The sequence below is a fragment of the Diadema antillarum genome, unplaced genomic scaffold, assembly GCF_040938485.1.
Source record: "Diadema antillarum isolate AM-2024a unplaced genomic scaffold, OU_Dant_1.0 seq00000368_RagTag, whole genome shotgun sequence".
Taxonomy (NCBI): Eukaryota; Metazoa; Echinodermata; class Echinoidea; order Diadematoida; family Diadematidae; genus Diadema; species Diadema antillarum.
The window spans coordinates 3376283-3391165 of record NW_027271369.1 but is presented as its reverse complement, the minus strand read 5'-3'; the positions used below and the strand labels follow the sequence as shown (position 1 = coordinate 3391165).

General features: G+C 38.9%; 1 protein-coding gene across 1 annotated transcript in view; it reads left to right on the top strand.

Annotated features, from left to right (window-relative positions):
• LOC139731334 (stearoyl-CoA desaturase 5-like) overlaps positions 1-6411 on the top strand; it is a 28840-nt gene extending 22429 nt beyond the window's left edge. Inside the window, exons 4-5 of the mRNA XM_071642227.1 lie at positions 141-346; positions 4192-6411. Coding sequence (XP_071498328.1) covers positions 141-346; positions 4192-4621 — 636 coding nt within the window. The 3' untranslated portion in view covers positions 4622-6411. The remainder of the gene's footprint in view (positions 1-140; positions 347-4191) is intronic.
• Positions 6412-14883: the final 8472 nt, after the last annotated feature.

Here is a 14883-nt window from a genome sequence, read left to right as displayed (position 1 = left end):
ATATAGATTAAGATGATAACACTTCTGACCACTTTGTGACCTTTGTGACCACTTTGTGACATTTGCGACTACTCCCTGACAACTTTGTGACACTTTGTTACCACCCCCCCCCCTTCTCGTGCTTCAATCCTCACACTCAGAACGACATCTACGACTGGGCCCGTGACCACCGAGTCCACCACAAGTTCTCCGAGACCGACGCTGACCCACACAATGCCTCCCGCGGATTCTTCTTCTCACACGTAGGATGGCTGCTGGTGAAGAAACACCCCGACGTCTTCGAGTATGGAAAGAAGGTCGACTGCTCCGACCTTCTTCGTGACCCTGTGGTCAGGATCCAAAAGAGGTCAGTGATATAAGCATGGTGTACGGCGAAGTTGGTAGATTTGCTCTCGCAAATAAGGTGGAGATGCGTATGGTTAATTTTTGGGCAAAGATTAGCCAAGGTAAAAAATCTAAACTTTCTTATACCGTTTACAATTTGTTACGAAAACTTCATGAAAACTGTGATTTCCATTCCAGATGGATCTTAAAAATTAAAAGTATTTTAGACAATTGTGGAATGTCAAACCTGTGGGATGAAGACATTTCTTTAAATTTGAATTGGGTTAAGTCGTCAGTGGAACGTAGATTACATGATATAGATTATCAAAACTGGAATGAGGAAGTTAATAGAAATCGTTTATGTTTCAATTACAGAATTTTTAAACAGGAAGCCGGTTTAGAAAAATATTTGTTAGATTTGGAGGTAGGAGATAGGATATATTTATGCAAATTTCGATGTGGTAATCATAATCTGCCAGTTTCCAAATGTCGTTATTCATCTGATCTACCTCTTGAAAAATGTTCGTTGTGTAGTCTTGAAGTACAGGGTGATGAATTTCATTATGTTCTGGTATGCCCGTTTTTCATTGACGAGCGTAGGAAGTATGTTAAGCGTTACTACTACCGCAGGCCTAATGTCGTCAAGTTAAATCAGTTATTTAATGTTAAGTCTATCAAGCAACTAAAGGATCTTTCAAAATTTTGTAAAATCATCATGTCAAAGTTCAAGTAATTTTCATTTTTATTGTAAACTTATGTACATACATGGTAGCTAAGACTTCATTTTTTTTTAAAGATTATGTTTAGTTATTAGTCCGTATACATGTATTTAATTTCAAAAAATTCTTGCCTTTACTTGCTTGCTGTAAGAGCTTATATTTATACATGTATATATATATTTTTTTTTTCTTCTTCTTTCTTATGTATTTTTATATTTGCTGTAAAGTACTCATTTGTAAAATACTCATTTGTATTTCTTCCATGCCCCTGAAGGGGCCGTTCAAGAAATAAAAATCACTATCACTATCACTATCAGCTGTTCTCATACTAGGGGGTGTTTCATAAAGCTGTTCTTAACCCTAAAAAGACTGGGCTATTTTGATAGCTCGAAAGACTGGGGGGGGGGGGCCTAAAGGGCCCCCCCCCCCCTTAAGATCTCGGCCGTGGATCGCGCGATCGCCGCGGAAATTTGCACAATGGTAGTGTGCGATGTAATCTACAAGATCGTATATTTAAATTTTCCAAAATAGTCTTCTTTTATTTCATTTTGATTAATTATGCTAATTTATGCGAGAAATCAGACTTTTTTATCTAAATCAGTAAATAGAGCTCCAAAAGTGCTCATTTTTGGTCTAGATATTCTTTGTAGCATTCTTAGCAAATGTACTTGAAAAAAAAATCGGTATCAAAATTAATTTCTTATTTATTTTATTGTTTTATGAATTTCTTATGTATTTCCTTGTTTTTTCGACCTTTTGTTTTAGTTGTTTTTTTCAGCAAAATTTGTGGCAGACCCTTTTTGAAGCATATTGCTACTGAAACAAATTGATTTTAGCCATTGAGAGTAAAAATAAGCATATTTATATGAACCATGTGATAAAACTCAATTTGTATTGACTTTGTACACAAAATCACATTTTTGAGCCATTTTCGGTCTCACGTGCATGTACAAAAAGTTATGTAACTTCAGAACCGTACCCCCGGGCGTCACAAATTTGGTGTCAAAATGTGCGGGAAACTCGAAAGAAAAAAGTCATATAGCATCGCGGCGAGAGCATTGCGTGTTGCTGAGTAATCGCGCGAAATGTCGAGGGGGGGGCCTTTTAGGCCCCCCCCCCCAGTCTTTTTAGGGTTAAAGTTACGAACGACTTAAGAACGGCTGGTGATCAGTTCTGATGTGCTATACTTATCAGGATTTCAATAATTCAGCACAAGAACTGATCACCAGTCGTTCTTAAGTCGTTCGTAACTTTAAGAACAGCTTTATGAAACACCCTCTAGGAGTATCTGATTCTGAATTGGGATTACGATATGGTTTACGTGACCGAAAAGGAAGAAATTTATGCTTGTAGAGAAGCAACCACGAGACCGGCGGCTTTTAAGGCTCCCCCGAAGAGCTGTAGGCAATGACGAAGTGCTTTGCCAAAGGGTACAACCTGCTGCTGCCATCAGGGGATTCGAACCTGGAACCTTGTGATTAATCACCCGAAAAATGAATGGGCACTCTCGTTTATTGTCGAGCCCACCGGAGGTGTGGGGAGACGAAGGGATCGCCTGCGGCGTCTGTCCGTCCGTCGTCCGTCCGTCGTCTGTCCGTAACGCTACAAAAACTTGAATAACTCTCTACTGAGGATCTCAATTTCAATCAAACTTGGAGGGGAGAGTGGTTATACAAAGTTACACATTTTACCAAACATGAAGGGCACCTCAAGGTCAAAGGTCACAGGCAGAGGTCAATGAACTTTAGGGCCCAATGTTAAGTTTTTAGGGCGCGTTTCGTTTATGGCTCGTAACTTTTGATGTATCTGTCTGTTTGTGACCAAACTTAGATGGTAGATGTCCCTTGGGAAGTTGAAGGTTACCACAAGGTCAAAGGTCACAGACAGGGGTCAACGAACTTTTAGGGTCCAATGTTAAGTTTTTATGGCGCGTTTTGATTATGGCTCATAACTTTTGATCCCTTTGTCCGTTTGTGACCAAACTTGGATGGTAGATGTCCCTTAGGGAGGTGAAGGTCATCACAAGGTCAAAGGTCACAGACAGGGGTCAACGAACTTTTAGGGCCCAATGTTAAGTTTTTAGGGCGCGTTTCGATTGTGGCGCATAACTTTTGATCCCTTTGTCCGTTTGTGACCAAACTTGGTTGGTAGATGTCCCTTGGGGAGGTGAAAGTCATCACAAGGTCAAAGGTCACAGAAAGGGGTCAACAAACTTTTAGGGCCTAATGTTAAGTTTTTATGGCGCGTTTCGATTGTGGCTCATAACTTTTGATCCCTAAGTCCGTTTGTGACCAAACTTGGACGGTAGATGTCCCTTGGGGAATTAAAGGTCATCACAAGGTCAAAGGTCACAGAAAGGGGTCAACAAATTTTTAGGGCCCATTAAGTTTTTAGGGCGCATTTCGATTATGGCTCATAACTTTTGATCCCTTTGTCCGTTTGTGACCAAACTTGGATGGTAATGTCCCTAGGGGAGTTTAAGGTAACCACAAGGTCAAAGGTCATAGGCGGTCAATGAACTTCTGGGAGTTAGAAAAATATTAATTCCTTGTACGCGAGTGGGCGAGACACAATTTGGCACTTGCCTTGTTGGTTGGTTCTTCATATACAACAAGAAAGAAAATAAGGGTATTGTTGATGAGATCAAATATGTAAATAATGCATAGCCTACAAGAACATTGCTATCAACGATAAATCGTTAATGATACCGATCAAGTCGAAATTTGGATCATACACCCGTTTTCCGTAGTTTGTTTTCCTTAGGTTGCCATTTAATCACTGGATTGCTGACTCTCATTAAATTAATTATCAGCATTTTATGTCCTTGAACTCTGTCTGGTCATCTATTAAATAATGTTTATTTGTTTACAAGTTTGATATCGAAATGAAAAACTTACATTTTTGTAGTACAGCACAAGGATTTGACAAAGCCTATTCCCAAAAACATAAACGCGAACGAAACAGACCCAGGATTTTCATTTTCATCAGCAAATATATTTCTTCAGGATTTGTCAGCCAGCATATTAAGGTAAAGTCAAGAGATATAAAACGATGCGAAATACGTTCCGTTTGAAGACTTTCTCTCGTCTTTGTCTTGTGTTCCGTCAGTGAGGATCATTTTGCTTTACTCTTTGTTGAATGTTTGTAGGTTCTACCTGCCACTTGTGATTCTTCTGTGCTTCGTATTTCCGTGCTACGTGCCGTACATGTACTGGGGTGAGTCGTTCAAGAATGCCTTCCTTGTGTGTTCACTACTTCGGTTCTGCCTCATACTGAATGCCACCTGGCTAGTCAACAGCGCGGCACACATGTGGGGCAATCACCCCTACGACTTCCGAATCAGACCCGCCGAAAACCGCTTTGTGACCACGATCGCCCTCGGCGAAGGCTGGCACAACTACCACCACGTGTTCCCCAGCGACTACCGCACGGGAGAGTTTGGCTGGCGAATCAACCCGACGTCCATATTCATCGACACCATGGCATGGCTGGGCCAGGTCACGGACCGGAAGTTAATGGCACCGGAAATCATCCATGCGCGCAAGGAGCGCACGGGCGAGAAAGCCCTCAAAAAGTGACTGCCCACATTATGCAGCCTTGAAATCTTGGCGTGCTAAGATGAGCGGAAATAATTATGCATTTTCTTTCTGCCCTTTCTTCTTTTGTTGACAAATCACGAATTTTTCTCTTTATTTAAGTATTCATTTTTTCTTCGGTTTTGACACGATGTCAGTTTCTGCTGAAGCCTTTTGCTTATATTCTCTGCTGATTTTGTTTATTTGCCATTTTAAGCGAAAGTTTACCATAAGACTACTATTACGGAGAATGTCATAATGTATTGCTGGGCTCTAGGGAAGATGAAAAATACACATATTAATTTTCAATTATACAACTTTCCAAATATTTTGCTTGAAGAGTGCAATAAGCTATTACATGACAGCGTGCATTCAGTTTTTCTCTATACCAATTTGAATAATCATCTCTTCGAATCGGAGGAAACAAAAGCAAATAATGAATTACATCATCCTTTTTTCCAAGGTATGACCAATTTGACTCCAATGTCGAATACTCGTAGTTGAGCAGTGTGAAGCGTGATACACCAGCAGACACAAATTCATAGAAGAAATGTGCCCCCCCTTTTTTTTTGGCAGCATCCATACATTTCCGGTTTGTTGTGGATTTTCTCTGAGATATGGGCATGTCGTAGCGTGGAATACAGTCCACGGTGTTCAAAGAAATTATACTACATCATTTTATTGTCGTGGCCATTACGTAGCACGTGCACTTTTATGACTAAGCACACACTTTTATAATGAGTTTATTGACCTGAACAAAAAGTTAGAAAAAGAATAAAAAAACGAGGTAAGAATTAGCAAGGTGTTGGGTAGACGTGTAGTATCGTAAAGCTTTATTATTCATCGTTCATGGCGTCAGTTGTGAAGATTTTACTCGGACTATTTAATCACCCTCGTCAGGATGTGGACTGTGATAGAACTAAAACAGAGTATAGACGAGGGTTACTGATATCGTACCAGTATAGAATGGCTCTGAACATTTGTTGGTAAAATACGCACCTCACGTTTATGTATGCCAACTTCAATATTTCGATTAAATTCTACGCACATATTGCTGAGAACTTCTACAATGTATATGGCCCCAATTGTACAACAAAGTCGATGATATTTGTACAGCGTTAACAGTGCACTCTTAGGTAATGGAGACTTGTGATAAGTTGAAGTAGGTGTAAGGAATAGTTATTGAAAAGAAAATCAACTCTCTTTTTTAGTCGTATATCACAACCTGAGCACGTTGTTTCAGGAATTGGTGAAGTCAAATTGCAACCAGTTTTGTAAAGCATCATCCGTAATGTCAAAGACAGCAGATCTTATTTCAAAGCGCAGACATGATGGACAAAATTAATATCAATGTAATAGATGTACAGAATATGATACTACTTGTCACTCAGTTATGTATTGGCTATCAATGAACGATGAATAGATGAACACATCAGTCAATGTCAGTAATTATCTATCTATCTATCTGCCTATCTATCCATCTATCTGTCCATCTCTCTATTTACCTGCACACCTATATACACAGTTAACTAGATCAAGAAATAAACGTGAACTTTAACGTCTACAAGCATGGATAAACGCAAAATATGAATCCTCTCACATTTGTACACAGAACTGCTGAAAATAAGATGTGGTTTAACGAATTAAATGCTGTAAGAGGTTTATATCAGATTGGATGGAAATACCTGTATATATTGGGTTGTATTAGTTCTGTATGTTTGTTTTCAAACCAGATAAGTATAATTTCAATATTCGCCAGAGAAGAAGAAGAAGAATAAGAAACTCTCTGTATGAGCCCGATACCTGACATTCACTGTTTGTAATATCATTAGACTCAGTAGGACATAGAGGATTAATGATTTAGTTTCTGGTAGGTTCGTGAAATATCTGCGCCACTGTTCATACTGAAGAACCTTCGTAAGCATGCTCCTAACGGATATTGAGATTTTGCAGCATTTAAGTGTTGTGTTTTGTTATCTACTTTTATATTTCATTTTTGGAAAGAGGAATTTCGTCCAAGAAGATGTAACTAATTTTCGTTCGTATTTCCGTTCAGAAAACACGGAATATCATTTGTTTTTGACGTGTGTGTATGTATGTGAATGTGTGTAGTTAATATGATGCAACCGGTATATACATGTCATGCTCTTTCATTTTTGTGTGTATTTTGTGTAATTTTATGCCAAAAATGATGATAAGATATCTGATGGTATGCTTTATATCAATATAAGGTCGTCAAAACCACCAACGAGTTCTCTGGAGCTACGCACAAATTTGAAATGTGATAGCTAAGAAGCTATTATAATGCCTTTTGTTTTAGTTAGTATGAATATTTTGTACTAACGTAGATTGTAAGCGTATAATTTCACTTTAATGTTTGATGATGCACAATGTATACTTTACAAAAGCACATGACGTATTATTGCTCACAATCCGTCTACACAGTTCTCGATAAGTAGCCTATATATCAACATGCCAACCATTATTTCCTACAGTACGCAACATACAGGGATCTTAATCAATGTTAGTCATGACACAGACTTCAACTCATGGTGACTACGCGAACGAGAAATATATAAAAGTAAAGGATAATAATTGACGTTTTCACCCACGAATCAACGCGAAGAGCACGCCAAACATGATGTTGTAATCACAGTATAACTTTGCATTTTATGAAACCGTACACGCCTGCTTGAGTTTATAAAGAATTAAACAATACTAAATTATATTGTGTACAGATACGAATACGTGTAACGATATTGAAATGGTTTAACATTTTTTCAAATTTCTCTGTTCTGCATTTGTCCAGATTGTTTGATAGGAAAATGATTTCACAACGCATCACCCAATTTTTATGATTACTTCTTTTTTTCATGATAATTTTCGATTTTTTTATAGGGAGGTCCCACCTCCCTAGTCTTTTATGCCTTAGGGTCCTATACGTCAAAACACGAAAGTCCATGTGTATAAGTTTATGCTCATCTGGAGGTCGAAAGTTTGCCAATACAATCTCCAACATGTATGATATCCATATACAGTGCTTGCTTCTTTCGTCCCTATGTTTAAGGCGTGAGAAACTGAGGGATAATACAAGCAAGACAGTGACCTGAAAGCGATGTTCTAAAGTCTGTTGGATGCGTATACATAGGCCAACACTTGAGAATAATGTGGTACAAATTAACTGAATGAAGGTGCTGAAAGATAGGTGCCACCGCTGTATAGTGGTGTAGTGGGTAATTCTCGTAGAGAGGAGGTCATTGGTTCAAATTTTGCTCATAGAAAAACGAGTGCATTCTCAAGCTAGGCACCCACGAGTCACCTCGCAGCTCACGAGCCATGCTGCTCACGAGTCACACAGCCCACGAGTTATAAGACATCGTAGGAGCTCCACATCAAGTTGAATAGTTCCACGAGCTAAAGGGTCCACGAGCTATCAGACCCCAATATGTCTTATTTGCCTAGTTTGTAGCCCTTGGGTCCTTTTTCCTTTGTGCCTGTATAGCTCGTGGGTTGTATGACTGCTGGGTGTCTAGCTCTTGGGATGACCCTAGAAAAACTTCCTTAACTGGGCAAGATGTTTTCCGTCAATTATATATTACTATTAGCCAAGTTATATGAGCAAAGACTATATATCTGTCAATGATAACGGCAAAGCTTTCCGTGGTGCCGACACAGAAAAAGGCTAGCTACCCTGAGTTAACAAGATCGTAATGTTGTAAGTAAACCTAGCGTCATTGTTTCTGAAGGAGCTGCCCAAGAATATTTCGAATAATGCGCAGCATAGTATTGTACATGGATGCTAGTTTCAGCATGAATGAACACTGTGTGATATAGCATGCTGACATTTTAGAAGTATAGCACGGTGAGGGGAAGAGATCGAAGTATAGTCCATTTTGCATGTGAATGTCATTATAACCATTGACGTGTACAAGAGTAAAACACTCGCCTTCTATGTAAAGTGATGTTACACAGCATGCCTGGCTCGTCCACGTGTAGTTTATAGGGGTTTCCTTTTTCAGCCGCACCATGTCACATCCTCTTCCAAAGAGGACAATCCATCTTTCGTTTCATAAAGATGGAGAAAATATAAACAAAAACCAAAACACTGAAAGGAAACCATAAACGGCACTTCTGTCAAAATGAGACAATGTAAAATCTATTGACACAAATGAGCGAGAGAATCAATGCTGTTGTACAATATAGTGATATATACGTTAATTGCATCTGCCTCACAAGCACTGTATAGATACGGGATGTATCCCAATAATAAAGCTAACTTAATTCAGCGATAATTTAGCGTAGAACGCGTTTTTTGTTTTAATTTTCAGCGGTGCTGCTGTTATGATTCTGTTGTATAGGAAGAAGTGTTGCAGATAAAATGGGGGCTAGCAGTGGGTTATATCAAGGAGGTATCACATACCTCCTTGGTTGTATGCATCGTCCTTATTAATGAGGCACCCCTCCGTGTTTCCCCATGAGATGTATGGTCATTGAATATTCATCATCTCGATGACGTAATAAAAGAGTGTAGCTGTGAACTCTGCTTCCGTGGTTGACAGTTAACAGCTTAACACATGAAAATCAAAATCAGTGTACTACTTCTGTCTTTGTCATACTGTGTTTTTCATTTTAGACGGCCTACAAGTATACCCAGAGAGAGAGAGAGAGAAAAAAAAAGAGGGAGAGAGGGGATGAGAGAACGAGAAGGGAGGAGGAGGAGGACAGAAAATGGAGACGAGAGAGGAAAGAAGACGAGGGGAGAGTTCGAGTATGCCGCAATATGTGTACATGTCCGTGTGTGTGTGTGTGTGTGTGTGTGTGTGTGTGTGATCTACTTACTAAGAAACAAGAACTGAGTAAACGATAATGATGATCATGAAATACGCGAGTCCCCGGGATGATTAGAGGTGAAGATGATAGGCCTCCTCAACAACACTCTAAAAAAATCCGAGTCAGAACTGACCCGTAACTGGGTCCGTTGTGGTCACACACCGTTCCGGGTCAAGAATGACTTGGAATTTGGTCATGAAGACCCCGAATGGGGTCACCCTGACCCAATTCATGACTCTGAATGGGGTCATATCTGACCCCATTCCTTGTCATTTCTGACCCGGAACGGTGTGTGACCCCAACGGACCCAGTTCCGGGTCAGTTCTGACCAGGATGTTTTAAGAGCGAAGGATCTCTATAAAGGATGAACTTTGTTTTTGCTTCAAAAATTATACTACTAAGATTTGGGGGAAAAACACTCCTAGTCAAATGTCACGAAACTGTGGCTAAAAGTGCATGGCACTTTTAACTATGCAATAATCTCATCTAGGGATGTCCAGTGGTAGTGCATTTGGTAGAAAGATGAGTATGATCACAAGAAAAGCACTTCCATGAAAACTGGAGTTGTGAAAATACAAGTCAAATGTCATTGTTCTCTTTTTTTTTGTAGCGGTTGTGTAAGTTGTCGGACAAAAAAAGTACACTAAGTAGTTTGACAATAATATTTACATGATCATCAAAATGGTGAATGGTCAGAGGTCACTGAACTTTTTCCAGCCGTAACTTCAGCTAGGAATGTCCAGCGGTAATACCATAATTATGGTAAGAAGGATAGAAAATATAGCTGCCTAAATTGACAGAAGTAAAAGGTGAAAGGTAAAGTCAAAGGCATTCAACATTTAACTAGCATGTAATTTGAGCTTTTAATTCGAATAAAATAATGATACACTAAGTCTTGTATGAGTCCAATCACAGTGATTTTATTTGGAGGAAACGGATTCGGTAATTTTCCCTTTGTATAGGGGGAAAGTTTAAGGTCTATCCTTGCTTGGTCACTATTCAAGATCCATGACCTTCATGAATATACAGTATGTCCCAAAAAAATTACAATCAGATTTCGCATTGATAACACCCAATATGATTAAACTGTCTAAATGCTACTTCAGGGTCTTAAAATATAACATCTTGGCTCTACTTTGCAGAAAACCCCATTCAATTCGGTTAAGCGGTCACAGAGAAATGTAAATTATTGTAAAGCATGTCATGAGTCTGATTCTTCCAAGTTTAGCACTTGGATGCTCTTGTGTGTGAACACAATAGACAGAACTTGGAAGGAAGAGAATCCTGACATGCTCTACAAAATTCCTAATTTCTCTTTGACCACTGAAGCAAATTGGATGGGGGTGGGAAGATGTGGGCAATGAGTTTTAGTTTCGTATCCTGAAATTGTATTTGGATTGATTCACTATTTTTAAAGTTATCATCACGGAGGGTCCCGTTGTAATTTTGTTTGGGACATACGGTATGGCAGACACGTATAGTTAATGGGATAGTGCGGTATATGTTGGGTGAGGATTCAGCTTTGAACTTTTTGTGAGATACTTAGAAAACCACTTTATAAAATGTTTAAGAACGTACCATTCGAATAGGAATTCATATTTCATTTGAGGATATTCGGTTTTGAAATGGGTGAGATATAAAAAAGGAACAACCAAAGTATCATAGACAAAGCGATTCTAATGTGGGTCCCACCTTTAGAATTTAGAAATTGGTGAGATATAAAAAACAACAACCAAAGTATTATAGACAAAGCGATTCTAATGTGGGTCCCACCTTTTCTTCGAGTATCAATTGTTTAGATAATTTGGTCCATTTTAAAACCAATTTTCATCAAATAAACTTTGAATTCCTCTTAGAATTATATGTTCTTTCATGATTATTTCATAAGATGTTTCTTTCTATCTCGTGAAGAAAAGTTGGAAACCTAAAGTCCCATCGCAACCAAAACTATACCATCCCTTTCATGCGTGAGTGGCATCCCATTATAGTCGACATCCCTCTTTAAATGCGTGCTCACTTATGACAATAATTATGTCCACTGCATAATAGGCACATACATGTATTCGCACGAGCCACAACCATCAGTTAGCAGGATTTCGCGAAACCTTTGATGACGCACAAAATGAAAATGATTTTACCTATGGAAGAAGCTCATGGTTTACCAGTATCAGTTTACCAGTAATGGCCAGATCAACATTCAAATTCATCCGTCTTGTTTGCCGTGATATACGTTAGATGCTATTCATATCACCTTCTTTAAATCTTATTTTCATGCTTTTATTTGCCTGATATACACCAGTGTACACCACATCACACCAGTGATTCATGTTGATTGGATGTGGCCTGGGGGGCATGAATCTCGACTAAACTTTCGGGTCCCCACAGATGACCTTTGTTAAGGAGATTATGCATAAAATTTGCATATATATTATGGACGGCGTCTTTTAACCGCGGATTTCATTTGATATTTCACATCCGGCACGATCGCACGATGTGTCGGCTGATCCGGAGAGTGAACGAACTTTCCGCGGAGTGTGCAGCTGCCAAGCATGCCAAGCATCTTTGTTCAAAAATCCGCACAATGTGTCACTAGAACATCCATGCACAAGAAACATGCGTGAACCATGACACATGATCTACCAATGAATATAAGAACCATTTCTTTCTGTTTCTCACTTCATCAGCAGTTTTCTCTTAGTCTATCTCCTCAGCCTCGCATTTAGCAAACATCTAACAATAGACAATACAAGTTCTACATGTACTTTGTTTGAAATTCCCTCATATCTATCTTCTCGTGCATGATGTCTCTGCTTTGGTTACGTTATAATATCATTATGGGGTCTTTCTGCCGAACTAGAGCTTGACGTGCCGACGTTAAGTTCTCGCACTCTTGTACATTTTGGGTTAACCTTAGTCCTGAACTCGATTCTTTTTATACCACCCTTCCCACACACACACGCAAATAACACACACCTTACTGTACTCACGTGTGCTAAGTAAAAATTGAAGAATAAATATCTAACATATTTCGTTGACCTTTATCTAAACTCTTCAGTTATTTTGGCACTGGATGAAGAACTTTCAAATCATTGTTGCAATAGTTGCAATAACTTCAGTGACAGCAGCCAGAAAACAATAATTAAGATACATCATATATTAACACTGAATAAAGGTAAACATTATCTATAGGAAGCAATGAAGCAATCGTGTTAATAGGCTTACACCGATTGTAATCATAACGGCAAACAACAACGTTTTCTTATTTGTTTTGAGCAATAGAAATGTTGCAGATTGCACTCATCGGCTCGCAGGAGATTAGATGCTAACGACGAAATGTTGTTTCATCTGCGAACATAAGGGGGGGGGGGCAGATTATGTAATCAGGCCCCGTCACAATTTTAGAGGAGATGAGAAACTTGTTATGTTTCCATCACTGTTCTTGGTGAAATCATCCTGTAGATCTATATTTAGGAATAATGGAAGCAGAGCAAGTAGCAGTCTCAAAACCTCGATTGCGTTGTAAATGGAATAAGTGTGGGGTCAACAAACTTTGCCGTCGCGCTGTGTTTCCTTGAACTAGGGCAATTGCCTCAGCGTTGTGTTACTCGCTAAATATCGTACCATATGAGGTGATCTTTTAGGGGGTTGTGTGTATTACAAGTGAAGTTAAAGGAGATAAAAACGACTCCCGAAATCAAACAAACACCAACTGATCGTCTTTTCAGCAATCGGCGAGTTATAATTCCCTCCATAAACAAAAACAGCAATAAAGTCGAGAGATAAGTTTCAATGATATCACAAAGACGGGATTTATTATGTCTACAGCGCGTGAGAGGACGACATTATATAAGCTATAAGAATCTGGAGAATGATTTCTTGTAGTTTTCAAGTTTGGCAAAATCATTCAGATGAACATCCCAGTCGGGCATGATCAGGCATTAATCTAATTAATTATATTTTTCTATTGTTTATTTTACTTCATTTCATTTCATTTGACATGTGTAGGAACATGAGTGGAGTAAACATTTTTGCCATCTTTTGGTTGTCATTATATCCACATAAATCAGCCACTTGGAAATAGAAGGGACTTCATTGACAAGGAATATACACGATACTTTGTAAGCAGTCAATACAGAAAAGGATGTGCCGATCAGATACGGATCAAATCATAGGATTAATCTGAAATCCATGTATTTCATATGTTTTTCTGAGCATCCAGTGATAACGTAGGCCCTATAGTTTTCAGCAGAACGCTGTATTTACCCAACAACAGCAAAGCAACCACGACTTTTATAATAAAGCGAAAAGATAAATGACGTAGAAGCAAACAGGCCCATAAAGTGAATGAAATAGACCATACCACAACATAATCCCAAACTAAAATTTCAAAACAAAAACAAACTGTGAGCTTGTTGAGAGCATTAATCGCGTTCTTTATGGAAATGTTATCTTCTCATCGTCTGAAATTCAATGTTTCATGAACTCACCACAAACAATAAAGAACGAGAGCTTTAATTGTCACAAACAATGTGGAGGTGAAATTCGGTGACAATTATGATAATTATGACACTGTATGAAAATCACTGATGAACACGCAACAAATTAACTATGACTTATATTTTGGCATTACACTTCTGAAAAAGAATAAAAGTCAGTGAAACTGATAGAGCATCAACAAACTATCGTATCCATAAGTCCTAGTAGGGCCTTCTACTTTTTAACACCGCCTACTGGGTTTGGGATAGTACATTGTCACTTGAAGCTATTAAAGACATATAGTTCTTATAGAAGAGCTCACGAATTCATCTTCGGCTCTTTTGAATTTGCTTGCAATAAATTTGTCTGACTGATGCGATTTGCCAGGATATGAGTCGTTTTGGATTTTTTTTAAAGATAAAGAGTGCAAACTAATTTTGATCCCATGCATACGACATATTCGTGAAAGGCCCTCCCCCCCCCCCCCCCCCCCCCCATATGGGTAGGTCGAACATTATACGTGATGATTAATCGTGCCAAAGCAATCGTATTTTCCAACAAGCTGCATGCGATTCACTCTAGCGCGGAAGATCGGTGGACACTGCTGTGAGCCGATTTGTCGATTATCGAGCTAATGATTATTTTTTAAAAATTGATAAATTCGCTCTACTATTATGATCGGATATGCTCTGATGTATAGTACTTCCTGCGAGCCTTTTAGACTACACGTCCTCCATGCTACATTTTCGTCGTCATCTAATTGAAATCGTGTTATTACAACATTATCTAACACATTTTTTTTAATGCATTATGTGTACGATTACAAATCGACAGTTCAGCGGGCATTTGAGAACTATTATGTTTCACCTTCAATAGATCGAAGAGTTTGCACCAGTGAATCTCAACTTTTTCACACTTGGCTTTCCATAGCTGTTCGACGAACCCGCAAACCGGCGGTG